The sequence below is a fragment of the Girardinichthys multiradiatus genome, chromosome 6 (genome assembly GCF_021462225.1).
Source record: "Girardinichthys multiradiatus isolate DD_20200921_A chromosome 6, DD_fGirMul_XY1, whole genome shotgun sequence".
Taxonomy (NCBI): Eukaryota; Metazoa; Chordata; class Actinopteri; order Cyprinodontiformes; family Goodeidae; genus Girardinichthys; species Girardinichthys multiradiatus.
Genome location: NC_061799.1, coordinates 22,108,881 through 22,135,533, shown reverse-complemented (window position 1 = coordinate 22,135,533; position 26,653 = coordinate 22,108,881). Strand labels below are relative to the sequence as shown.

At 39.5% G+C, this 26,653-nt stretch overlaps 1 protein-coding gene across 5 annotated transcripts in view; it reads left to right on the top strand.

Moving 5' to 3' along the window:
• The window catches only part of gpc5c (glypican 5c), a 151,860-nt gene that overhangs the window by 100,333 nt on the left and 24,874 nt on the right, over positions 1–26,653 (top strand). For 2 of the 5 annotated variants that reach the window (XM_047369089.1, XM_047369086.1), the window contains one exon: positions 20,495–20,633. The exons of 1 other annotated variant lie outside the window; for it this stretch is intronic. In XM_047369089.1, the coding sequence (XP_047225045.1) occupies positions 20,495–20,633 (139 nt within the window). Of the gene's footprint in view, positions 1–20,494; positions 20,634–20,820; positions 20,904–26,653 lie in introns of all 5 variants that reach the window. 2 more of the 5 variants (XM_047369087.1, XM_047369088.1) reach the window with 2 other exon arrangements.

Genomic DNA, 26,653 nt, shown 5'->3' with positions numbered 1-26,653 from the left:
AATATCAGCACGCAAATACTCAAATGGTTGAAGGCCATACAAACACAGGTTACTATATCAATGTGACCTGCCTTCTCTGATTCTGGTAATTTCCGATTTAGTGTAACTAATCATTAATTGAATGGGGTTTATTCACAGTCATAACTGCTTTAGGTTCAAACAGTAATGTCATTCATTATGTGAAAAACAGGTATTTTACAGGTGGCCCTTATTGAAGGAGCAAAGTAGCAAAACATGTTGTACAAGCTGGTTATACTGCCTTCCTCTCAAAAAATCGGAATAACATGGTTCATTCCAGACATGGTTTAGAAGAACAGCAGTGTGGTAAACAAGTGAATTGAGAAAAGAATAAACATGTAAGAAGGCCAGAAGATTAAAGGCTTCTCGGTTTAAATAATCTCAAATGCTGTAAAATGGAAACCAAAACCAGAAAGATGTGCAGGAAAAGGGAAACCTACCAATACAATAGATCGAAGAATAGCCAAAATGACAAAGACTTAACCAAGGATCAGATCCAGGGTAATAATTAGAAGAGGCCTATGTGAAGCCAAGCCATTGGCAAGATGCTCTTGCAGTGTTCTATAGTTGTTAAACAAAGACAGGTTGAAGAACTTGTAGCTTGCAAAAGGACATATTAACTGGCCTAAAGGTAAATGGTACAATTTTATGGACTGATCAATGTTGCTTCTTTTTATTCTAGGGCTGTAAAATGTTTAGCAGACAAGTCTCTAAACACTGAACTAAAGCAAAAGAACACTGTGAAGCATGGTGGCTAAGGCATCATGTGCATACCAGGGATCTTGGATGAGTCTATACATCAAAATGTGAGGTCGTGTTGCCTAATTTCAAAGAGGAAATGGCCTTGAAATGGATGTTTTAACACGACAACAACTCCAAAGACACTAGTAAGGGAGCAGGATCCTGATTAGATGCTGATTTAGATGCATGATTAACATTATGGAGGGGCCAGTCCAATCCCAGGACCTTATTGCGATAGAAAACTTGTGGTGTAACATCAAGCATGCAGTTTCTGAGGTAAAATCAGGAAAAGCAGAGTTCATGCAACAAAGATGTGAGACCATTCTCAGCAATAGTGGTTGAACAACTATACTAGTCAAATAATTCACAGGAAAGTTAAATGTTTAAATTTCCATAAAATAAGCACATGCCACATATTTTTTTAAATGCCTAGTGTTTCATTTTTTTTCACTTTATGTAGTGCGACAACAAATTTGGCAAATTCTGTTTTGGAATATACAGGTCCTTCTCAAAATATTAGCATATTGTGATAAAGTTCATTATTTTCTATAATGTAATGATGAAAATTTAACATTCATATATTTTAGATTCATTGCACACTAACTGAAATATTTCAGGTCTTTTATTGTCTTAATATGGATGATTTTGGCATACAGCTCATGAAAACCCAAAATTCCTATCTCACAAAATTAGCATATTTCATCCGACCAATAAAAGAAAAGTGTTTTTAATACAAAAAACGTCAACCTTCAAATAATCATGTACAGTTATGCACTCAATACTTGGTCGGGAATCCTTTGGCAGAAATGACTGCTTCAATGCGGCGTGGCATGGAGGCAATCAGCCTGTGGCACTGCTGAGGTCTTATGGAGGCCCAGGATGCTTCAATAGCGGCCTTTAGCTCATCCAGAGTGTTGGGTCTTGAGTCTCTCAACATTCTCTTCACAATATCCCACAAATTCTCTATGGGGTTCAGGTCAGGAGAGTTGGCAGGCCAATTGAGCACAGTGATACCATGGTCAGTAAACCATTTACCAGTGGCTTTGGCACTGTGAGCAGGTGCCAGGTTGTGCTGAAAAATGAAATCTTAATCTCCATAAAGCTTTTCAGCAGATGGAAGCATGAAGTGCTCCAAAATCTCCTGATAGCTAGCTGCATTGACCCTGCCCTTGATAAAACACAGTGGACCAACACCAGCAGCTGACACGGCACCCCGGACCATCACTGACTGTAGGTACTTGACACTGGACTTCTGGCATTTTGGCATTTCCTTCTCCCCAGTCTTCCTCCAGACTCTGGCACCTTGATTTCTGAATGACATGCAGAATTTGCTTTCATCCGAAAAAAGTACTTTGGACCACTGAGCAACAGTCCAGTGCTGCTTCTCTGTAGCCCAGGTCTTGGGAATGTGGCACCTGTAGCCCATTTCCTGCACACACCTGTGCACGGTGGCTCTGGATGTTTCTACTCCAGACTCAGTCCACTGCTTCTGCAGGTCTCCCAAGGTCTGGAATCGGCCCTTCTCCACAATCTTCCTCAGGGTCCGGTCACCTCTTCTCGTTGTGCAGCGTTTTCTGCCACACTTTTTCCTTCCCACAGACTTCCCACTGAGGTGCCTTGATACAGCACTCTGGGAACAGCCTATTTGTACAGAAATTTCTTTCTGTGTCTTACCCTTTTGCTTGAGGGTGTCAATAGTGGCCTTCTGGACAGCAGTCAGGTCGGCAGTCTTACCCATGATTGGGGTTTTGAGTGATGAACCAGGCTGGGAGTTTTAAAGGCCTCAGGAATCTTTTGCAGGTGTTTAGAGTTAACTCGTTGATTCAGATGATTAGGTTCATAGCTCGTTTAGAGACCCTTTTAATGATATGCTAATTTTGTGAGATAGGAATTTTGGGTTTTCATGAGCTGTATGCCAAAATCATCCGTATTAAGACAATAAAAGACCTGAAATATGTCAGTTAGTGTGCAATGAATCTAAAATATATGAATGTTAAATTTTCATCATGACATTATGGAAAATAATGAACTTTATCACAATATGCTAATATTTTGAGAAGGACCAGTATTGGGCAGTTTTCCCATTGTCCAGTACAGTTGTTGAGAAGTATAAGTCAGGGTAGGGTTATAAAAATATCCAAATCTTGCCCCCTAATGTTTTCTAAAAGCACCATCAAATCCAAAATCTTCAAATGGAAAGCGCATGGTGCCACAACATACCTGCCAAGAGAGGGCTGCCCACCAAAACTCACAGACAGGGCAAAGAGGGCATTAATCAGAGAGGCAGCATGGAAATCAAATGTAACCCTGAATGAGTGGCAGAGTTCCACAGGATAGACTGGAGTAGTTGTCCACAACACCACAATAGACTCCATAGAGCTGGGCTTCATGGAAGCGTGGCCAGTAAAACGCCTTTACTCAGTGTTAAAAATAAGAAGGCACATTTTGAGTTTGCCTAAAGGCACGTGATTGACTCTCCAAATGTATGGAGGAAGGTGCTCTGGTCAGACAAAACTAAAATTTTACTTTTTGGCCACAAAGGAAACGCTCTATCAGGTGCAAACCCAACACATGGTGGTGTCAGCATCATGTTGTGGGAAGATTTTTCAGCAGCATGGACTGGGAAACTGATCCAAGTTGTGGGAAAGATTGATGGTGCTAAATACAGGAATATTCTTGAGGAAAACCTGTGTCAGTCTGCCTGTGATTTGAAACTGGGACAGAGGTTAACCTTCCAGCAGGACAATGACCTGAAGAATACTGCTCAACTAACACTTGCCATAGAGTCTTTGGATAGGCTCTATGGCAAGCTCATAAAGACTTATCCAAGGTGAGTGGCAGATGTTTTGCCACAAAAGGTGGCTCCACAGTACTGACTTTAGGGGGGGTTGAACAGTTATGCATGCTGAAGTTTTTGGTTATATTGTGCTATTTGTTGTTTGCTTCAAAATAAAATAATAATACATATTCAAAGCTGTAGGCATAATTTGGAAATGAAATGGTGCAAACTCTAAGACAATTAATTTTAATTCCAGGTTATGAGGCAATAAAACATAAAAAATGAATGAATACTTTTGCAAGGCTCTGTATTTGCGTGTATGGTAATAACAACTTTTATAAGATTTTCAAGCTTTACTTAGTTTTTAAACATAGTGTTATTATTTTGAACAGAACTGTATGTACTTGGTAACGTTAAAGTGCAATTAAAAAACCAGACTGCATTGTATGAGGATTACAGGGTCTACATTAGTCTTGCGAATGTCTCCAACTCAATGTACTCATCAGTGGTGTTCTAGACCCTGCAGTCTTTCTTTTTCATTTTTCTTTACAGCAGCAGATATTCTGTTGCGTTCAGAGTTTGCACAGGGTAAACGTCTGCCAATAAAACATCCTCTACATCATTACATTATCACCACAGCCTGAAACATTGATAAAAGGCAGAGTTCACCCATACTTTCATATGGCTTGTACCAAATTCTTTTTCTACAATCTGAATGTTGCAGCTGAAATTAAGACTTATAATATGAGGCAACGTTTTTCCACACTGTTATTATCCAATCTTGGTGAGCCTGTGCAAATTGTGGCGTCTTTTCTTCTTCCTGTTCTTAGTTGACGAGAGACGCACACATTGCTGTCTGCTTCAAGGTTCAATGTGTTGTGCATTCAGAGTAGTATTTTGCATACCTTTGTTATTTTAGCTAATGTTACACTTATATTATCACAAAGTAATATTTGCAATTTTCTCTGAAATCTAATAAAAACAAAGCAATTGCATTAACATGTCTGCTCTCTGGATCTGTTCTCTTATTTGGACTGTTCTCAGTTAACTCAAGAGATGATTGTATGTGTAGTTTAGCAGTTTCTGAAATGCTCAGACAAGCTGGTCCCAGCACCAACAACCATACCATATTGAAAGTCCTTTAATTTCATTTTTCCCTATTCTGATGCTCAGGATAAGACAACTTGTTTTTCATCAAGCAATAAAACTGGTGTACCTAATAAAGAAGCTGGTGAACTATGTATATCTTGTTTAATTAACACATATGGAATCTTTCTTGATTAAGCACAAACAACCTTGTATCTAATGTGGACTATACCAGCAACTGTTTGGAAGCCCTGTTATTTTAGCTATAATCTACTCTTGCCTTATTTGAGTTTTTTTTTTTTTCTTTTAACGGAGCAATGTCTGAGATTAACTGAAAAGCAAACCTGAAAAATCTAACAAAATACATAATGGCAGGGGAAAATGACTTTAGAAAAAATGTCTTTTAAACTCCTCTAATAGTTTATTGTTTTATTTTAAAGCCCCTTATTAGTCATTCAACAGAGTTCTCAGCTGGGATGGGCAGATTTGAAAATGAATCACAGTTACATGTTTCCACAGGTTGTGTTTGCTTTTAAAACCTTTTTTGTTTAGAATTCTTTCTTTCAAATCAAAGTTTGCAGGGCACACTTTGTCCCCTCGGCTGAGTGTAGCTGCATGAATGACTGAGTTTCAAAGCTGTGTACATGAACTGTAATTCTAATTTCCTCAATATAATGTAAAGTTTATAAAATGCTCTGCACTATGGCATAGAAAAAAACTTAAAAGGACAGAGGAAGAAAAACAACAAGAAAATATGTTTCTTGCTGCATGTGCTTTTGAAATTTCTCTATGCTAAGATAATTCTTTCTGAAATACCACAGACATTTGCCTAGAATTTATTCATGTCATTATTTTGTTCATGCACAAAGAAGAGCATGAGTGCAGGTTTAACCATAACAAAACAGACAGTGCAAATGCTAGGTTCTCACAGTCATGTGACATGTGCTTGACAGTTTTATGTGGTGAATGAAGACATATACAGCTGCAAATCTACAGCAAGAATCATTTAATCAAATAGTATCTAGAAATAACATCCTAATAGAAACACAAATGCACAAATATGTCAAACCTAGGGTTATATTATATAAAATGGTCTAATTTGTATGTCAGATCAGGATTCAACCATGTATTCCTCCCCAGACTATTTTCTCTGTTTCACTATCTGCTCTCTGCCCATAAATACTACTAAAGTGGACAATAAATGTTGTGAAATGTATTTTTGATTAATAGCATTAAGTCCAGCTGTTTTTGAGTGTGGACCCTTTAAGAATGCTCATTTTGTTTCCATCATCGAGGTCAGAACATGTGTCATAGAGTAAAGAAAATTCTTTTGTAAATGGAATGTGACCAACAAGATGCAAAAAGGTATTTTTTTCTATTTTAATCCTTTATTTTCTGTCAAACACACAGATTAACATTTATGCAGAAACCCAGATAGGATCATTAAAAATGGGGAAGTTGTGGTAACTGAGCAGTCAGAGCATGAAGATTGCTTTAAAGATTCTTTAAAGATATAGAGCATAAAGTCAAATTGAGAGAAACCAGTTGTGTGGTTGATGAGGCTGACTCCTGCTTTGCTGTCAGTTTAGGTAAGACACCAGATAAACCTCCCTTGGTGTTGAACACATTTCAGTAAATCACTACTGTTAACACATTCAATCCACAGTTATCTCAGCTTTTGAATATACTTTACTGCTTTTATTCTAACCAATTTGTGCATGCTATTTAGCTAAAACCAAAATACATTTTCTGGCCTTAACTTGCCATCACTTAACGTTTTAGTCTAAGGGCGTTTGAGCTGTAAAGAGTTACTGGAGTCGAGGGGATGAAGAAAGAGCCTGGACTTAGCTGGCAGCATGTCACAGGGAGGGGACAAATTCTTTCCACTTGAAAAAGAGGATGGAATTGGTTTTCACAGGAGCTCTGCTCCTTTTTGTTGCTGCTGTGGCAACAATACAGTAACAGGTCTGTCTACATAAGGCTTTATGTTGCCATGACAACCAAACTTTAGGAAGCCAGACGGTAATTTGACCATAACATTTTTTAACCACTGTTAGTTAATGCAAAGCTTCTAAATATCCTGCCAGCTTTTTTATACATTAGCCTCCTTTTTGGGTTGCAAACTCAAGTATTGACACGTGTAGAAAACTTAAAACTTGCTTGTGGTGGTAGCACATAGTTTATAAAAATCCCAATTATTTGACTTTTTTAATGTAACCCAGTGGGCTTTTAATTAAAGAACAAAAAATCAACAATATGAAAATTAGTTACCAGGATTGGACTATTTTGGGTTTACCTGGCCCTAAATGGTTACAGGCTGGGTAAAAACCCAGTGAATCCAATCCTTTTCTGATCAGTTAACACACACCATACCCAATAGATAGCTCCCACATGACATCACACGTCCTACATCCAGGAAGCAGTTTTCCACTTCATTGGTCGCACGTAAGAAAACAACGACGGTTGTGTATTTTGTTGAGTTTAAGGGTTTAAAAACAATTACTGTTAAGACAGTAAATTGAAAACAGAAATTTTCATTACATACCAAGAATCAGAAGAAAGTGAGCAAACTTTGCAATTAAGCATAAACCGCCAACGTATTTGACAGCATGTGTTTTCAGGCTTCCAGGCCTGTGTTTCCAGAGGAAATACAAGCCATCAAATACAAGCCATCAGATATGGCGCGGATTTGCTCTGATCACTTCATTAGCGGTACGGACTTTTTCAAATGTTTCAAACAAGAACCAAACTGTGACGCTGTCAGTCAGTCAGTGGTATATTGAACTGGTTGATGTAAAATATCAGCAAATTCTATATATATATAAGCAAAATGTGCAGACTTGTATGGCGGATCCAACCCAGACTGGGCTCCTACCTTGAGGCAGACTGACACAGCAACTGCCTCAACAACCGACTGTGAAAGGAGACTCTATTAAGCTAACTTAAAAAAGTACAGGCTTTGTCCCAGACATTATATATCTGCAATCAGATTATGCAGTAATGGTAATTTGATGCACAATATATGGTAAAATGTTGTAATTGTGTGATAGTAATAATTATTATTGAAATAATAAACTATATTGCATTATAATTAATAAAATACCATACCCACTCATTCATGATTGTGTAATGCATTACTTGACATATTTCATCCATTTATTCTTATTGTGCTTTAATATCTGAATTGTTCCTGTTTCTCTATTGATAATAGTACTATGCATTCTTCCTTCTTATTACAACAAATATAAAAGGATAGGACCGGTGTCACACAAAGGACAAGTAAAACACAGCCAGAGCTCTCTGGGGTCTTCCGTTACACCGCAGAATGTTTCCGCACGGGACGACCACCGGGTCGCCCACCTGAATTTTGTGCCCGCACGGGACGACCACCGGGTCACCCGCCAGAACTTTATTTTGTTTCTGGCCCTTCTTCCGAGGCCCCCTCCGCCTACCCTGCTTTGGATGTTTTGATTTTTGTTTGGACTCTTTGGGGTGTCTACTATCCGCCCTTGAGGGGGGGGTTCTGTCATGATTTGAGGTTGTTTGGGTTCTAGTCATTCTTGTTTTAGTTTACATTTTGGATCATGTCACTCTGTGTTCAGTCAGTTCATGCAGCTCATGCCAAGCCTTTCCATGCCTGTTTTTGCCACCACCTTCTGAAGAAAGATTTATTTATTAAACCATTTACTCACCACCTATGCTTCCTGTCCGTCTGCATTCCGGGGTCCTCCGTTACACCGCACCTGACATTGTACATACCAGTTTGTGACATATCAGTCTACAACTATTATTGTACATTTAATTTAGCTTGTCAAGTTGTTTGGGATTATAAAAGAAAGCCTTACATGTGTTACATTCTGCTCTGTTTATTTAAATAATACCTTCAACAACTACCAGAGCCTTAGGGATCAATGCATTTCATTGTTGAATGTTGATAAGCTGTTTCTGTCTTATAGGACTGAAGTACTTACAATTATGTTGTGTTTAACAATGTGTTAGTCCTGAAAGCAGGATCATGCAATGAGCATGTAACTTGATGTAGTTCAGTAAAAAGCCCTTAAATGTGTTCTGTATAATACACTGCTCAAAAAAATAAAGGGAACACTCAAATAACACATCCTAGATCTGAATGAATGAAATATTCTCATTGAATACTTTGTTGTGTACAAAGTTGAATTGACATTGGTGGATGGAGCGAGACATGATGTCCCAGCTGTTCTCAATCGGATTCAGGTCTGGGGAATGGGGGGGGCAGTCCATAGCTTCAATGTCTTCATCTTGCAGGAACTGCTGGCACATTCCAGCCACATGAGGTCAATGAATGCCACCCCACCCCACACCATCACTGACCCACTGCCAAACCAGTCATGCTGAAGGATGTTGCAGGCAGCAGATCGCTCTCCACGGTGTCTCCAGACTCTGTCAGGTCTGTCACATGTGCTCAGTGTGAACCTGCTTTCATGTGTGAAGAGCACAGGGTGCCAGTGGCGAATTTGCCAATCCTGGTGTTTTCTGGCAAATGCCAAGGGTCCTGCACATGCACATTTGTGGCGTGCTGGAGGTCATTTTGCAGGGCTCTGGCAGTGCTCCTCCTGTTCCTCCTTACACAAAGGCGGAGGTAGCGGTCCTGTTGCTGGGTTGTTGCCCTCCTACGGCCTCCTCCACATCTCCTGGTGTACTGGCCTGTCAACTGCTAGCGCCTCCAGGCTCTGGACACTACGCTGACAGACACAGCAAACCTTCTTGCCACAGCTCACATGGATGTGCCATCCTGGATGAGCTGCACTACCTCAGCCACTTGTGTGGGTTGTAGAGTCCGTGTCATGCTATCACGAGTGTGAAAGCACCACCAACATTCAAAAGTGACCAAAACATTAGCCAGAAAGCATAGGTAGTGGGAAGTGGTCTGTGGTCCCCAGCTGCAGAACCACTCCTCTATTGAGTGTGTCTTGCTAATCGCCAAAGATTTGCCCTTGTTGTCTATTCCATTTGCACAAAAGCAGTGAAATTGATTGTCAATCAGTGTTGCTTCCTAAGTGGACAGTTTGATTTCCCAGAAGTTTGATTTACTTGGAGTTATATTATGTTGTTTAAGTGTTCCCTTTATTTTTTTGAGCAGTGTATATTGCCAGCCAAAGTGTGTGCAGCAAGTAAAGCATAGCAAAACAAAAAATTGACTGAAAGTGCTCACATGCCACTTAAGGTTGACAGTAAAAATAAGAGACCTTCTAGTTTAGAATGTTCTCAAATTATGGTCAAGATTTGTTTTTTTGTTTTTTTCTCCCACACTGCCCTTTTATCTGCCTTGCCTCCTAGCTTGAACTGCTCTGTTATTATAGTCAGACTTGCTACAGGTAGCTGTGTTTTCTCCCTGCCCAGTGGGACATTGTTTGATTTACTTAGAGTTATATTGTGTTGTTTAAGTGTTCCCTTTATTTTTTTTGAGCAGTCTATTTTTGTCTGTCATAACAAACATAAAATGCTGTCAATCTCACACAAAGAAAAGGTAATACCATTTGCATGTGCACAAAGCATAAAATATGAACTACAAAATGTGTAAATGTACATGTACACAATTCTTCTAGTTGCTTGGAAAAAGGTTAAAAGAGCCCAAATACTTCAAGAACTGTAGCTTTTCCTTAGTGTAGACATTTTTTTGTGAATTAAATAATTCAGAATGTCTATATAGGTGACTGCTGGGAGCGAATCTTCCCTGACATGTTGCATTTGTCCACCTAGTATGGATCTATACCGATTACAGCAATCTTTGCTTCGTACCTTTTTAAGGACACATCTAAAGTGTCTCTGAAACGCGCTCCTGCATCTGAAAAGCCATAGCTCACAAAAAAAAAGAAGAAAAGCAGCGTAATTATGCTAATTATGCTTTTCCTATGTAATGGCCTTTACCGGTACACTAGAAACATGGCGAATTTCCAGAGTCACTTGCTTCACATTGTTTCTTGCAATTGTCTCTTGCGTGAATGTTAATATAACGATAAAGGTTTATCGTGCTGGTCTAAATGGGGGTCTTTAATCTGGGAACTGAAGTTAAGTGCCCCCAGGTTGTCGAATGATTTTTAACTGAATTAATCAGAAGGTAGGTCTAGAAGGTCAAGAGTTCAGCATGCTGAGGTGAATGAACACTTATTTTAACAATTATCATTAGGAATTATAGACCTTTGGAGCTTCTATTATTTAAATGGATCTGCAAAGAGTGACTTTTCTTTATAAGGATTGATAAATAGATGCAGTTTATTGTCAGTAAACAACTGAAATAATAAACATACTTGTACTGTAGAGGCTGTTCTCATTAATCCAGCACATGGGCTGACTATTACCATTATAATGGGCATTCATGGCGAGTGACCTCAAGTGGTACCTTGTCAGAGCAGCTTTTAAAACTGTTCATACTGTTGCCTAGAGGACAATTTAAGCTCAGTTTGATGTCTGAAAAACTTCTGGTTCCCAGCAACACAGGAGCAGCCTCACATTTTCTCACATTCTTTTTTTTTGTCATCTAAGCAGCTGTTGGAACAGGCTCTAAAAGAATACAGATATTACTCAAACTGTCATCTTTTTTTTTTTTATTAAATCTGTCATTCATCTTGCATGAGTCAAACTTTATTCAAATACACATACATTATACACACATGGAATATGCTCCAGTGAGTGTCTAAAAGGTGCAGGGTGTGACAGCCTGACCTAACAGTGCACTGCTGTGAATGAGTCATGAGAGTTACGTAAGACCACAGCCAATAATGTGTCACTAACAGTTAGGAACACAATCAGCTTGTGCTGGCATGTAGTTTAGGGGTGTGTTGCTCTGTTGTTGTTTAGAACTTGTCCAAGGTTATAATTGTACTCATGCATTTTTAAAATGGCCATCTGTATTTTCGTTTATATAAATTCTTCTGGTTGATTTTGGGTATTTTCTTTATTTTATCTTCTACTGAAAATCTAAGCCAGTTTGGTATCATCGATTATAAAACTTGTAACATATAAGTAAATGTTCCCTGCATTAAATGAATTAGTGGAATCTTTTTTGATATTATAGGAACCTGTCTGGGTAAACCAAAATATATTACAAAGTTAAAACTAGGGTGACTGGTGACTAATGTTTGACATGATTTGAGCATTTGTGACATGCTGGACATAGGTCTTGGGAGATGGGTATTCTGTTGTCTCAGTGGGAAAGGATGTGGTCAGCACCAGCTCTCAGGTAGTCTGTGACATTTGAAGAATGCACAGTGGACATGAAGGGGCCCAAAGTATGTCAAGAAAATATCCCCCCACACCATTACACTCACACCACTAGCTCGAACCATTAATGTAAGGCAGGATGGATCCATTCTTTCATGATATTTGCACAGAATTCGGACTGTACCATCTGCAGAAAAAGAGACTATTCAGGAAAGAATTTGCAATATGTTAATGTCAAATGTTGGAGAGCCTGTGTAAATCACAGCCTGAGTTTTTGATTCGTATGTATATATGTTTATATTTTATAAATTATGAAATAATTTTATATATGCTCACACACTCCAGCCACATGAGGTCTAGCATTGTCCTGCATTAGAAGGAACCCAGGGCCAACCGCACCAGCATATGGTCTCACAAGGGGTCTGATGATCTCATCTCGGTACCTAATGGCAGTCAGGCTACCTCTGGCGAGCCATGCGGCCCTCCAAAGAAATGCCACCCCGCACCATTACTGACCCATTGCCAAACCGGTCATGCTGAAGGATGTTGCAGGCAGCATATCACTCTGTCACATGTGCTCAGTGTGAACCTGCTTTCATCTGTGAAGAGCACAAGGCGCCAGTGGCGAATTTGCCGATCCTGGTATTCTCCGGCAAATGCCAAGCGTCCTGCACGGTGTTGGGCTGGGAACACAACCCCCATTTGTGGACGTCGGGACCTCCTACCATCGTCATGGAGTCGGTTTCTAACCGTTTGTGCAGACACATGCACGTTTGTGGGCTGCTGGAGGTCATTTTGCAGGGCTCTGGCAGTGCTCCTCCTGTTCCTCCTTGCACAAAAGCAGAAGTAGTGGTCCTGCTGCTGGGTTGTTGCCCTCCTACGGCCTCCTCCACGTCTCCTGGTGTACTGGCCTGTCTCCTGGTAGCGCCTTCAGGCTCTGGACACTACGCTGACAGACACACCAAACCTTCTTGCCACAGCTCGCATTGATGTGCCATCCTGGATGAGCTGCACTACCTGAGCCACTTGTGTGGGTTGTAGAGTCCGTCTCATGCTACCACGAGTGTGAAAGCACCACCAACATTCAAAAGTGCCCAAAACATCAGCCAGAAAGCATTGGTAATGAGAAGTGGTCTGTGGTCCCCACCTGCAGAACCACTCCTTTATTGAGTTCGTCTTGCTAATCGCCAAAGATTTCCCCCTGTTGTCTATTCCATTTGAACAACAGATTGTGAAATTAATTGTCAATCAGTGTTGCTTCCTAAGTGGACAGTTTGATTTCACAAAAGTTTGATATACTTGGAGTTATATTGTGTTTAAGTGTTCCCTCTATTGTTTTGAGCAGTGTATAAATATGAAGTGAGACTGTGTGTGTTAGTTTGACTTTGAATTTTTTTAGGCACTGAGAAATACTGGGCATACCTTTTTATTATTAATAATTGCTATTTTTTCCTTCTGTTCCCAGCATATTTTTTTTTACTTCTCTTTTTATCTTCTGCAAATGCAGTTTCATCACCAACAGCCTCTATAATGAGTTCCATTTTCAAACTATCAGTAGACAATCACAGAGCATCAATAAGGGATTTTTACCATCTTTCATCACAAGCATATTTTTCCATTTGAGAACAGAAGTCCTTGTTTGCAGACTTAGACACGCTAGACTCCCCAGTGGAAATTATACTGGATTTAAATATGAATGTGTGTGTCTGTGTTAGACATACTCAGAAGTTGACTGCTTGCAGAACTTTAGCCTTTGATGCTCTAAAACCCTATCATCCTTTGACTAAAGAATATTCTTAGGAAGAAAGAGAGGAGAGAATTAGTTTGCATGTTATGAGCAGCACTAGAAAACTATTTCATCAAGTCTTTTGGGAATACCTAAATTCTCTTTAGATGCCAGAGTAATGAAAGGTTGGAATTTAATTTTTCAAACACTTCTCTCTTGGCTGCAGATCACCTTACATAACTGGAAGCACCTGTCTAGCAGCATATTCACAGTATAACCTTTTCTCTTTCAGACAGATACACTTCCATTTTTCTGTCATAGTTTACCTTCACTTCAAACATCTACTTTGTAGGATAGTCCTAATTTGAACGACAAAAAGAGAGCTATTATTGTTGTTTTTGATTTTTTTGTTTTGTTTTAGGTTTTGTACGCAGGCACATTTTCTTTCTCTGTGTTGCTGGAGCCACTTTGGACAGCAACCAAGTCACAATTAGTTACTTTGGTTTCAATAGTGATGAAATAGTCCTTAATTGATTTGCTGTTTTTTTTAACATGTCTTAAACATGGCTGTGTGAAGTGACATTGTGTTTTCCCTTCCCCTAAAAGATGTGATTAAAAGTTTAAGACTTACTGTTACATGGTACAGGAGCTTCTGCTTTTCAACATGTCATATAGCTGTTAACTTATTTAATTGCATATGATTTTTATTTGAATGATTTGCAAAATTAACACAGGGCACTACGTTTACCATTACTGTGCTCTGGATGAAATTAAGAAGCATTTCATCTTTCTTATAGGTGATATTTTCTGACTATTTGTCACTTACCTGGGTGTAAAAGCATTTTCTTATGCCCACTAGTAAAACTTCAAATGGCAGTGTAAAGTTAGAAACATACACAAAACATCTACTGTTAATGACATCAACTATGATCTCTCTGACTGAAAGTACTTTTTTTGGTGTTGTTTTGAACACAGAATATAAGCTTACAATTTCCAAAAAGCCAAAATGTGCTTAGGAAACAAAAATAGACAGGTTGTAATTTGAATCAACCCTTAAACACAAACTGCATAAACATAACTATGCATTGTTGCTGAGTATTTCTTGGGAATGTTACAAAACTCTGAACTGAGATGTCAATCTGTGAATCCATTTTATTTTCTTGCTTTGTAAGTGATTTGTCTTACCAGCTTGTTTTTAAAGTCCTTTCGTTTTAATATACGCTACATAGTCAAAAGTATTTGTCTGTCTACTTTTTCATGTACATGAACTTCTATTCTTAATCCATAAGGTTCACTTTTTTGATGGATCCACCATTGCCATCAACAGCAACTTTAACTATTATCTAAACAACTTCCACAAGATTTAGGGGTGTATTCATAGTTAGATGAGGAAACCAGAATTGCAGCCTCCCCTCTAATTATCCCAAAGGTGTTCAAGAATGTTGAGGTCAGGACTTTGTGCAGGCCAGTCAAGCTTCTCCGTATCACGTTTTATACACCTGCAGACATTGAAACACTGGAATAAATTAATTTGGGTCTGTGACCCAATACCTTTGGCAATATAGTGTATCACATTCATCAAAACTGGACTTCTGCCATTTTTGTACAGTTTTTATTATATCACATCACATTAGTTGCACCTCAGGAGTGGATAGATGTTTTCACATTGATTAAAAATGCTATACATGACAAATGTAATGAGTTACAATGTCAGAAACGTATCTGTGAGACAAGATAATTTGCAGTTTCCTATTGCATTACACATAGTATAAAGATGCAGTAAGCACTCTAATAATAATAGAATATCTACAGGGGTTGGACAATGAAACTGAAACACCTGGTTTTAGACCACAATAATTTATTAGTATGGTGTAGGGCCTCCTTTTGCGGCCAATACAGCGTCAATTTGTCTTGGGAATGACATATACAAGTCCTGCACAGTGGTCAGAGGGATTTTAAGCCATTCTTCTTGCAGGATAGTGGCCAGGTCACTACGTTATACTGGTGGAGGAAAACGTTTCCTGACTCGCTCCTCCAAAACACCCCAAAATGGCTCAATAATACAGGTCCTTCTCAAAAAATTAGCATATTGTGATAAAGTTCATTATTTTCCATAATGTCATGATGAAAATTTAACATTCATATATTTTAGATTCATTGCACACTAACTGAAATATTTCAGGTCTTTCATTGTCTTAATACGGATGATTTTGGCATACAGCTCATGAAAACCCAAAATTCCTATCTCACAAAATTAGCATATCATTAAAAGGGTCTCTAAACGAGCTATGAACCTCATCATCTGAATCAACGAGTTAACTCTAAACACCTGCAAAAGATTCCTGAGGCCTTTAAAACTCCCAGCCTGGTTCATCACTCCAAACCCCAATCATGGGTAAGACTGCCGACCTGACTGCTGTCCAGAAGGCCACTATTGACACCCTCAAGCAAGAGGGTAAGACACAGAAAGAGATTTCTGAACGAATAGGCTGTTCCCAGAGTGCTGTATCAAGGCACCTCAGTGGGAAGTCTGTGGGAAGGAAAAAGTGTGGCAGAAAACGCTGCACAATGAGAAGAGGTGACCGGACCCTGAGGAAGATTGTGGAGAAGGGCCGATTCCAGACCTTGAGGGACCTGCGGAACCAGTGGACTGTGTCTGGAGTAGAAACATCCAGAGCCACCGTGCACAGGCGTGTGCAGGAAATGGGCTACAGGTGCCGCATTCCCCAGACCTGGGCTACAGAGAAGCAGCACTGGACTGTTGCTCAGTGGTCCAAAGTACTTTTTTCGGATGAAAGCAAATTCTGCATGTCATTCGGAAATCAAGGTGCCAGAGTCTGGAGGAAGACTGGGGAGAAGGAAATGCCAAAATGCCAGAAGTCCAGTGTCAAGTACCCACAGTCAGTGATGGTCTGGGTTGCCGTGTCAGCTGCTGGTGTTGGTCCACTGTGTTTTATCAAGGGCAGGGTCAATGCAGCTAGCTATCAGGAGATTTTGGAGCACTTCATGCTTCCATCTGCTGAAAAGCTTTATGGAGATGAAGATTTCATTTTTCAGCACGACCTGGCACCTGCTCACAGTGCCAAAACCACTGGTAAATGGTTTACTGACCATGGTATCACTGTGCTCAATTGGCCTGCCAACTCTCCTGACCTGAACCCCATAGAGAATCTGTGGGATATTGTGAAGAGAACGTTGAGAGACTCAAGACCCAACTCTCTGGATGAGCTAAAGGCCGCTATCGAAGCATCCTGGGCCTCCATAAGACCTCAGCAGTGCCACAGGCTGATTGCCTCCATGCCACGCCGCATTGAAGCAGTCATTTCTGCAAAAGGATTCCCGACCAAGTATTGAGTGCATAACTGTACATGATTATTTGAAGGTTGACGTTTTTTGTATTAAAAACACTTTTCTTTTATTGGTTGGATGAAATATGCTAATTTTGTGAGATAGGAATTTTGGGTTTTCATGAGCTGTATGCCAAAATCATCCATATTAAGACAATAAAAGACCTGAAATATTTCAGTTAGTGTGCAATGAATCTAAAATACATGAATGTTAAATTTTCATCATTACATTATAGAAAATAATGAACTTTATCACAATATGCTAATGTTTTGAGAAGGACCTGTATTTACATCTGGTGACTGTGCAGGCCATGGGAGATGTTCAACTTCACTTTCATGTTCATCAAACCAATCTTTCACCAGGCTTGCTGTGTGTATTGGTGCATTGTCATACTGATACACGGCACCGCCTTCAGGATATAATGTTTGAACCATTGGATGCACATGGTCCTCAAGAGTGTTCTCTCTATTCTCTTCCTAGAAGCTACACATGGCCTGTCTACCTGTGACACCTTTCTGGAGAGGGGAATCGTCCGAGCTTCTTCTGGCAACAACTTAATCCTCACCCTCTACCGATGATCCACATAGTCCTGTCTTTTAGTGTTTAAGCCTTTCTCTCTCCTAGAAATGGCGATTGACTGAGCTTTTACTGTGACTAACTCTATGTGCTCTCTTTCAGACTCTAACCTTGAAAACTGGCTCAGAGTTTATCTGTTCTTTCTTTCTAGGTGAAACGACTAAAGGAGCTACATCCATCAACATTTACTTTTCCTTCCCATAGAAAGTACTCCTGGATCAGTGCTTCTGTGTTCTTTTTGTGTCTCTGCTCTGTTCTCTCAAACCCCCAGTCGGTTGTGGCAGATGGCCGCTCACACTGAGCCTGGTTCTGCTGGAGGTTTCTTCCTGTTAAAAGGGAGTTTTTCCTCTCCGCTGTCGCTACATGCATGCTCAGTATGAGGGATTGCTGCAAAGTCAACGCCAGTCACTGTCCACTGTCTCTACATGCTCATCCAGGAGGAGGGAATGCTGCAAGTGACTGACTGGATGCAATCTGCTGGGTTTCCTTAGATAGAAAAACTTTGTATCCAATTTGAATAAAAAGTTAACTCCGACTGCACTGTTCAATGGTTAGGATTAATTGGAATGTATGTACCTGACTGTTGTGAAGTGCCTTGAGACAACATGTGTTGTGAATTGGCACTATATAAATAAAACTGAATTAAATGGAATTGAATGGTTTGGTAGTGGCAGTGATGTGCCCATCTGGCACAAGTATTGGGCCAAGGGAATGCCATGATATGGCAGCCCAAACCATCACTGATCCACCCCCATACTTCACTCTGGGCATGCAACAGTCTGGGTGGTATGCTTCTTTGGGGCTTCTCCACACCGTAACTCTCTCGGATGTGGGGAAAACAGTAAAGGTGGACTCATCAGAGAACAATACATGTTTCACATTGTCCACAGCCCAAGATTTGTGCTCCTTGCACCATTGAAACCGACGTTTGGCATTGGCATGAGTGACCAAAGGTTTGGCTATAGCAGCCCAGCCGTGTATATTGACCCTGTGGAGCTCCCGACGGACAGTTCTGGTGGAAACAGGAGAGTTGAGGTGCAGATTTAATTCTGCCGTGATTTGGGCAGCCGTGGTTTTATGATTTTTGGATACAATCTGGGTTAGCACCCGAACATCCCTTTCAGACAGCTTCCTCTTGCGTCCACAGTTAATCCTGTTGGATGTGGTTCATCCTTCTTGGTGGTATGCTGACATTACCCTGGATACCGTGGCTCTTGATACATGACAAAGACTTGCTGTCTTGGTCACAGATGCACCAGCAAGACATGCACCAATATTTTGTCCTCTTTTGAACTCTGGTATGTCACCCATAATGTTGTGTGCATTTCAATATTTTGAGCAAAACTGTGCTCTTACCCTGCTAATTGAACCTTCACACTCTGCTCTTACTGGTGCAATGTGCAATCAATGAAGACTGGCTACCAGGCTGGTCCAATTTAGCCATGAAACCTCCATCACTAAAATGACAGGTGTTTCAGTTTCATTGTCCAACCCCTGCTCTTCTTTAGTAATCAAGCTGCTAACAAGTTTTCTTCTAATCTTTCACAGTTTTAACTTGTTCATTTAATGTATTTTTGTTTTTGGGTAACTCTTCAAGAATATTCATTGTAGTAACTAAGTAACTAATTCCCTTAGATGTCAGTAGTCTCTTGGTTGTTACCAAATACCGTACATACAGAACTGCAACACTGCCACCTGCCGATTTTGTTCAAGAATTTGCATGACTTACTAAACATTACTTAGGCATGTCTAGGCCCCTGAAAGATTTTGTTGTGGGGTATTCCCAAGTCACCATTGCTGCCAGGAGTGTGGGTCAGTGGTGTGGTTCCAGTTGCAAAGATTTTTGTCATGCCTCTACACAGATACCTTCACCCCAATTCCTCACATTCACCAGTTGACATATTTTTACTAGATATTTCTTCTGTATGACGGTCAATCATTAGGGCTGGTACAGTAAATGATATTAGTGTGTTTTCACATTGAAATGTACAACCAACAGTGTTAAAACAAGAAGTGTGTGTGTGGTTCCATATATTCAACAGTTAGGATTCATGCTATTCTTTTGTCCCTGTGCCTTGAGGTACAACACATTTGTAAGTCGTGGTGTGAAGTGACAGACAATTTTATATGTAATATAGATAAAATGCATGTATAAATAACACTTGGTATTTTTTTTTGTTTGAGTAATTGTTTCTCTAGAAACATGATTTGGAATAAATGGAACACATAATCCTACCACTTAGGGCCTTTGCTATTGTGCACCACCCACGTTGATCTACCCCAGGACATTTTGAGCTCTAGCCAACATTAGACATTAAACAGAGGCCATGTTTCATCTTTAGAAATGTTTCACAGGAAAACTAAGAAAGCACAATTATCCCCTATTCCAACACAGGATGTACTTTACAAAATTTAAAGTATCATATAAGTTCCCATGTTAAATTAATTTTTTTGTCTGGCAGCAGTTTCATGCTGTGTAATTTGCCCTAATCATGGCCCTAAGGTTTTCATCCTTTTTATTTTTATGGCTCTGTCCTATTGTTTATTTTATTTTAACTCTGTTCCTCACTTCTCTTCTCAATCAACTCTCACTTCCCTTCTCACTCAATTTTTACATCTGGCTTTTCAGTCTATACTTCTTTGTTCCAGCTGTAAGAAAACTAAGATGTGCCTGTCTTCTGCTGTCTCTTCACACTCAGTCAAATAGTCCAAGCCCTTGGCCTATTTTAATCTGTTGTTTTTTTTTTTAAATGTCATAGTTAATCATTCCTGTCTTACATTGATGTTCATCTTGTTTTTAATTTCTGAAACACTCACTTGTTATTTTAAATATTAGCACAATATTGATCACTAAGTATATGACTTGTCATATAGAAACTATTTACTTAGTCACTGCATGAATAGTATTGTTACTTTGTTCAGTTTGAACGAAAATATAAATTAAAATGTTTCTCTACTATTCTTTTGTTTAGCCTTAAAATTGTACCCTACTGCATGCTGACAGTCCATACGTTTTGTAGGAAACCCAGGAGAAGTTCCCAGATCTTATTGAAATTCACGTCTGGGAAGAACTGGGCAGTGGGGAAGAGCATGGAAGCACCGCAGACTGTGATGATGAAGATGGCTGCCAAAGCTCAGGAGATGGTGAAGAACACAACAGTAAGCACCACATCAACATGAAAAATGCCATCTGTAAAAACCTATACCAAAAACAGTTACTCATTTTTCATATTCCACATTATATTGAGAGAATATCTGTAGTAAGGACTTGCAGTCACTAATATTTTGTATTTTTTCAACCCACTTTTCCTTATACCATATAACCATCAAAGGCCATTTATTTCAGAAAGACTGAGCCCAGTTACCCATCTCAGCATTGACAGAAATGTGCTTACAGTTAAGAAGGTGCAAGGACTATGTCACAAACTGGTATGTACTCGATCTTCTAAAGATATTATAGTACTGGGTAAACACTGGGGATTTATGGAGATCAAGTTTTTCACACCAGGAGATCTGTAATACAAGGTACATGGTTTAGTCATATTATGCTTGCAGTGTACATGCACTTCTTTTTCTATCCATAATTCATAAAAACAGATGGATTTTTCTCTCATTTTATGTTATCTTTGTTGGTCTAGTATTTTTCTATAATCTCTCTAAAATATATGTAGCACTTGTGCTGTATTCTACTAAAGATTTGCGCTACTAAGACCTAGGTTCTGAGGAGTAAGAAGGATTATGATTGGTAGTGCAACTGACTGATTTATTGCATTAACGCACAACAACAAAACAAAATATAAAAATGTATAGAATATCACAATTACAGTGACAGAGAATAACTCAAAATAAAATAGAGCTCTTTCCTTCAAAAATAAAAAAATTATAATTACAGTGCACTACAAGAACAGGGATTAAATAGTTTCCAAACCCCAGTCTCTTTGTTCAGTGCTTCGTATACTTTATGTTTCCTGTAATGTTCTTTGTCTCCCATGTACACTGCCCACGTAGGTCTAAATGTGTGTGCATTTCCTCAGCTGGGAACCTTGGCAGGTTAAGACTCAGAAGTTTCTTGTTTTAGGTTGGTTCAAAGAGCTCTCCAAAACCATAAGTCAATCACATTTCCAGTTGCATTGCAAATTTTTCTCTCATACTTTATCTAATACATCAAAAAGTTAAAAAAGTGTTTAGAGGTAAAGCATTTTAGTTCCGTTTGTGTAGCTAGGTCATTTGTAGACAATATGCAAATGTGATAAATTAAGCATATCATAAAGAGATGTGATAAGTTCCCAGTTGAGTAAGAAAAACTTACTTACTGCCTTGACATCCACTGATGAATAGTGTGTGTGCAATACAGCTCTCCAGCATGCTTGACTGATGGTCCCAACCCCATTTATAAGGCTTGAAATCCCACTTATTAAACTTGACAGGGCACACTTGTGAAGTGAAAACCATTTCAGGTGACTACCTCTTGAAGCTCATCAACAGAATGCCAAGAGTGTGCGGAGCAGTAATCAAAGCAAAAGGTGGCTACTTTGAAGAACCTAGAATATAAGACATATTTTCAGTTGTTTCACACTTTTTTTGTTCAGTATATAATTCCACATGTGTTCATTCATAGTTTTGATGCCTTCAGAAAACTCTTTAAATGAGAAGGTGTGTCCAAACTTTTGGTCTGTACTGTATAATATTCAAATTTTCACTTGACTAAAATTTTAGATTTTGTACATGTACTGGGATTTTTAGAATGCAATGGACAAATAAACAAAAATACAAAATAAAATACTTGAGCAAAAACTGATCAAAAAAATGTGGTGTTTTTGACAGTTCAACTAGTCTAACTAGCAGCTGATGGTAAGTAATTTAACTGCTGTTACAGTTAATCCTACTTAAGCCTCAAAAAAGGCAAGTAAGGCAAAGTACAAGAACCATTTTCTTAGGTGGGCCCAAATGTACTTTTGCTCATGACCTTATAACTCGGTATAACTCGGTAAGGCCATTTATGTAACAAACAAACATTTTATTTGGTTTCATTATTTTTGAAATATATTTTTCCTCTAATACATTTATGACAGAAGCATAAGAAAAATAAGTTTGCTACAAGATAACTAAAGGGAACCTATTGATATTTGCGGAAACCTGGGGCAGATAAGATATACTCTATAACTGGCACTATAACACTGCATAGAAGCTCCTACTTTAGTTTTTTTTAAAGCTTAGAATAGGACTAGTTAATACATAATTAATAAAATAGACCATTTGTAAATTTTTAAAATGGACTTTGGTAATTAGACACACAATAAAAACTAATTTGCAAATTCTGTCATTTTAAAGGAATTAAATTAAAAAAATTGTAATAGACAACTATCATTTCAAAACAACAGTCAGACAGAAGAAACACACATTTTCAAATCTCGCTTTTTCACATCATAAAGCTTGTGAAACCAAGATTTACAGTACATAATGTATATATGTTAGAACAGGGCAAAGTACTTCTTCTGACAAGATATACCATTCACTGTACATTCACTTGACCTATAAATAGTACAACAGGCTCAGGAGATTGAAAATAACATTGGAACAGTGTACAAACAAGACTTTACACTTTCACATAAACTGTAGGTGTGTGTATGTATCTGTAGCATTTTTGGTTAAAATATGTTTGTCATTCATTCAGTGAAGCAACTATAGGTGGGTAGAGCAATTCAATTCAGTTTAATCTGTAATAATAAGCATTCATGTAGCGACAGCGCGAAGAAAAACTGTCCATTTATAAGACGAAACCTCCAACATAACCTGACTCAGTGTGAATGACCATCTGCCATGACTGACTAGGAGTTTGAGAAGAAGACATAGCATACACTTAAGAAAACACAGACACACTGATCTAGGAGTACTTTCTTGTTAAATAAAAGTACAAAGTTAATGGCAGTATAAACTGCTTTAGTGGCTTCATCTAGAGAGAAACACAGCCAATCAGATAAGCTCTGATGCAGTTTTCAGTCTATACAATGAAAGAGAGCACATACAGTTAGTTGCAGTAAAAGCTCAGTCAATAGGAAAGAGATAGAGATGAACACTAAAAGACAGGGTCAAGTGTATCATCTATAGCAGGAGATTAGCAGCAGAACATTAAGTTATCAGCAGCAGTAGCCCAGCTGATGCTCCCTTCCGAGAAGGTATCACAGCTAAACAGAACGACAGACCAGATATATCTTTCAGGAAAAGAAAAAAAATGGTTCAAATAACACCAAACAATCCAGAATTGGAGAGTAGTAAGAGAATATAGCAGAGTGAGGGAAATATGTTATTATGTCCCCCAGCAGCCTAAGCCCATAGAGATAGAGTTAACTCAGGTTAACCAAGAAAGCTTTAACTATAAGCTCTATCAATAAGAAGAGTTTTAACATCTTGGTACCCATCCCCTTTTTCTTTTCTACGTTCATTGCTCTACGCTCCCTTAGTTAAACAGTCATTTGTGGTCTCCTTTAAAACGTCAAACACTTAGTTAAAAGCTTATATATACATCCCACCCTTTTTCATTCAGCTCATGCTGTTCATGCCAAGCCTGTCTTGTCTTGCCTACCTGTCTATGAATGTTTTTGCCACCACCTGCTGAAGTGAGTTTTATTTATTAAATCCTTTACTCACCACCGTTACACTGCCTGTTCGTCTGCATTCTGGGGCCCTCCACCACAACATGTTTGACAGAATTATTCTGCCACACACGGACCTCGTGGATGAGCAGCAGGCAAACACCCTGGACCTGTTCACTTACCTGTCTTGGGAGGCGGAGAAGACGTTGCGCCGTTCTGCAGGCCTACCAGTGCCGCAGTCATCTTATGATGGCTCAAGATTGGCAATTCCTCATCTGGGGACAGGTCCCCTAAGATACGGCTTCTCTCTTCCTGTCCTTCACCCGGCAGCAAAGCTGTCGTCTTCCTTCTGCCGCAAAAAATGCCAGCGCGGAAAGACTTCCTGCTTTTGTTGGCAAGGAGGAGATTCCCATAGCACGCCTTCGTCGAGGCAGCAGTAAGGCAGTTTTACTAGAAAACCGAGCCAAGCTAGATTGTATCCTCAGGCTCGGTAGCCTGCTAGCACTCATGTAGATAATAAAAATAGCATTAGAACCACAAACAAAAGCCAAAAACTATAAAATAAACAATATTTAGGTCATTTAATCCTAAAACAAATGTTCTGCCCCACACACTACCTTTTACGTGAACCATTCTGATGAACAGAAGTAAAGAAAGTCCAAAGGGCTTGAGTTGTCTGGCAATGTGGCTGCTGCTCTTGGTAGCACCTGAGAGGTCACCTCTGCTACTCAGACCAGCACACAGGAAGGCATGCGATGCTGCAGTTCCTGTTCCATCTGCTCTCAGGCAGTAAGGGGGAAGGCCACTTCACTCAACATGGTTAGAGACACCATCTCTTCTGGGGAAACCTCTGGCTCAGATTCCTTTTCTGGAGAAGCTCAGAAAAAAAGGCTTAAGGCGGCTTGCCTTAATTAACCCTGGATAGGAACGCTGGAGGCACACACAGCAGATCACAGCTTAACCTGTGGTTGTTCTTCAATTGACAGATACAGTAACATCAGATCGTAGCTGACTTTGGATCCAAGGGTTCTTTAAAGTAGTAGAGTGTTACTCACCAACGGATTTCAAAGACATTCAGGTTCTTGCACGCTCTCCCCGGTGTGATCAGCTGTCGGGGGTATTGAAAAAAGACGTGTAGCTGGGAGAAGTGTGTTGTTAGTGGCTCCATGATATCACAGGTATTTCAGCAGTGATTCCTCCTTCCTGGGCTGTACTAAAAGTAGGTTAACATGGAGAACCCAGAGATCTAGAGTCTTTACCAGTCTCTTTAATGGTGTACAGTTCAAGTCCATGTTTTGTCCCATGACTGGGGCGCTACACATTTTAAGTAATGATCTCAGTAAAAGGACATCAGTCAAAAACTAACACTGTGTTTCATGTTTTTTAAGACATTAGATTGGTTACCATTATTTCAAGCTAAATTATTTTGGGTCTAAAAAGTATTTTAAAGCAAGGTTCACAATCCTAAAGGAGGCAAGTTTAAAGGAAATGGTAGAATAGATTTTCTGTAGCTTAGTTAAGTTGCAAGACAAGTACTCTTGAGATTCTCACTGAGGCAGAGATTCTAATGTCCAGGTAATAAGCAAGATTAACCATCCTTTGTTGTATTAAAAAGAGGACTTCATTAAAAGTTAATTAACAGCTCTACTTTACAGACAATGGATTCAGTTTACTATCTATCACTCAGAAAGAATGGAACTGCTGCCTGCTAGGAAAATAGGACTTATGTTATTTCTTGCTTTTTCTGATTATGTTATGAGTATGCAGATGTTTTCTCATTCATTCTGTCCAAGAAGTGGAGAGCAGTGGAGCGATGGGCAAGGAGCTAGAAAGAGCAGGTTTAATTTGGGAGACATGGAATATGGGATGATAGCAAAAGAAAGCTAAACCTCTCATCCAGGGTAGTAGATGGGTGTCGAGATGCATTTCCTGCCAGCAATTGTTTTATTTTGGACAGAAGTAAGTTGGAGTGCAGCTTCGGTTTGGTTCCAGATCCTGTGGCATCGGAAAAGGTGTGTCTTGACAGATGGTAAAACCAAAGAAACCAATTGCAATGTGAGACCAAGGACTGCTAGTAACGGAGTGGTTGTAGAAGCCCTGAGGGGGTCTGTAAGTACTCTTACTGCTGACACTGATTGAGCATGCTGAAACACATTCTTGGACATCTTTATTGAGAGAGGGTCACCAGAAGTAACGTCAAAGAAGTCAACACTGCAAATGGCTCCTTGATGACAAGAGAGAATATGCCCAATTAATTACCTGGGATTGAACAGATAACAGTATGTAGAGGCAGCCAGGAAGACCCTCCCCAGGATCTGGTTCCTCCTGCAGGGCGCATACATTTTTTTTCCAGATTCCACAAGAGGGCCCCAATGCTGCAAGACTGAGGTAGGATGGGCTCTGGTTCTATAGATGCTTCTTCAAGGAAGAACAGTAAAGAGAGGGCGTGGGGCTTGATTTTCTTGGATCCTGGGTCATAAGTGATGGAGAAATAAGAAAAGAACAGAGACCAACACTACTGACAAGACTTTAACCACTTAGCTGTTTATGGCACCTTGGACTGGTTCAAAAGCTAAGGAAATTATA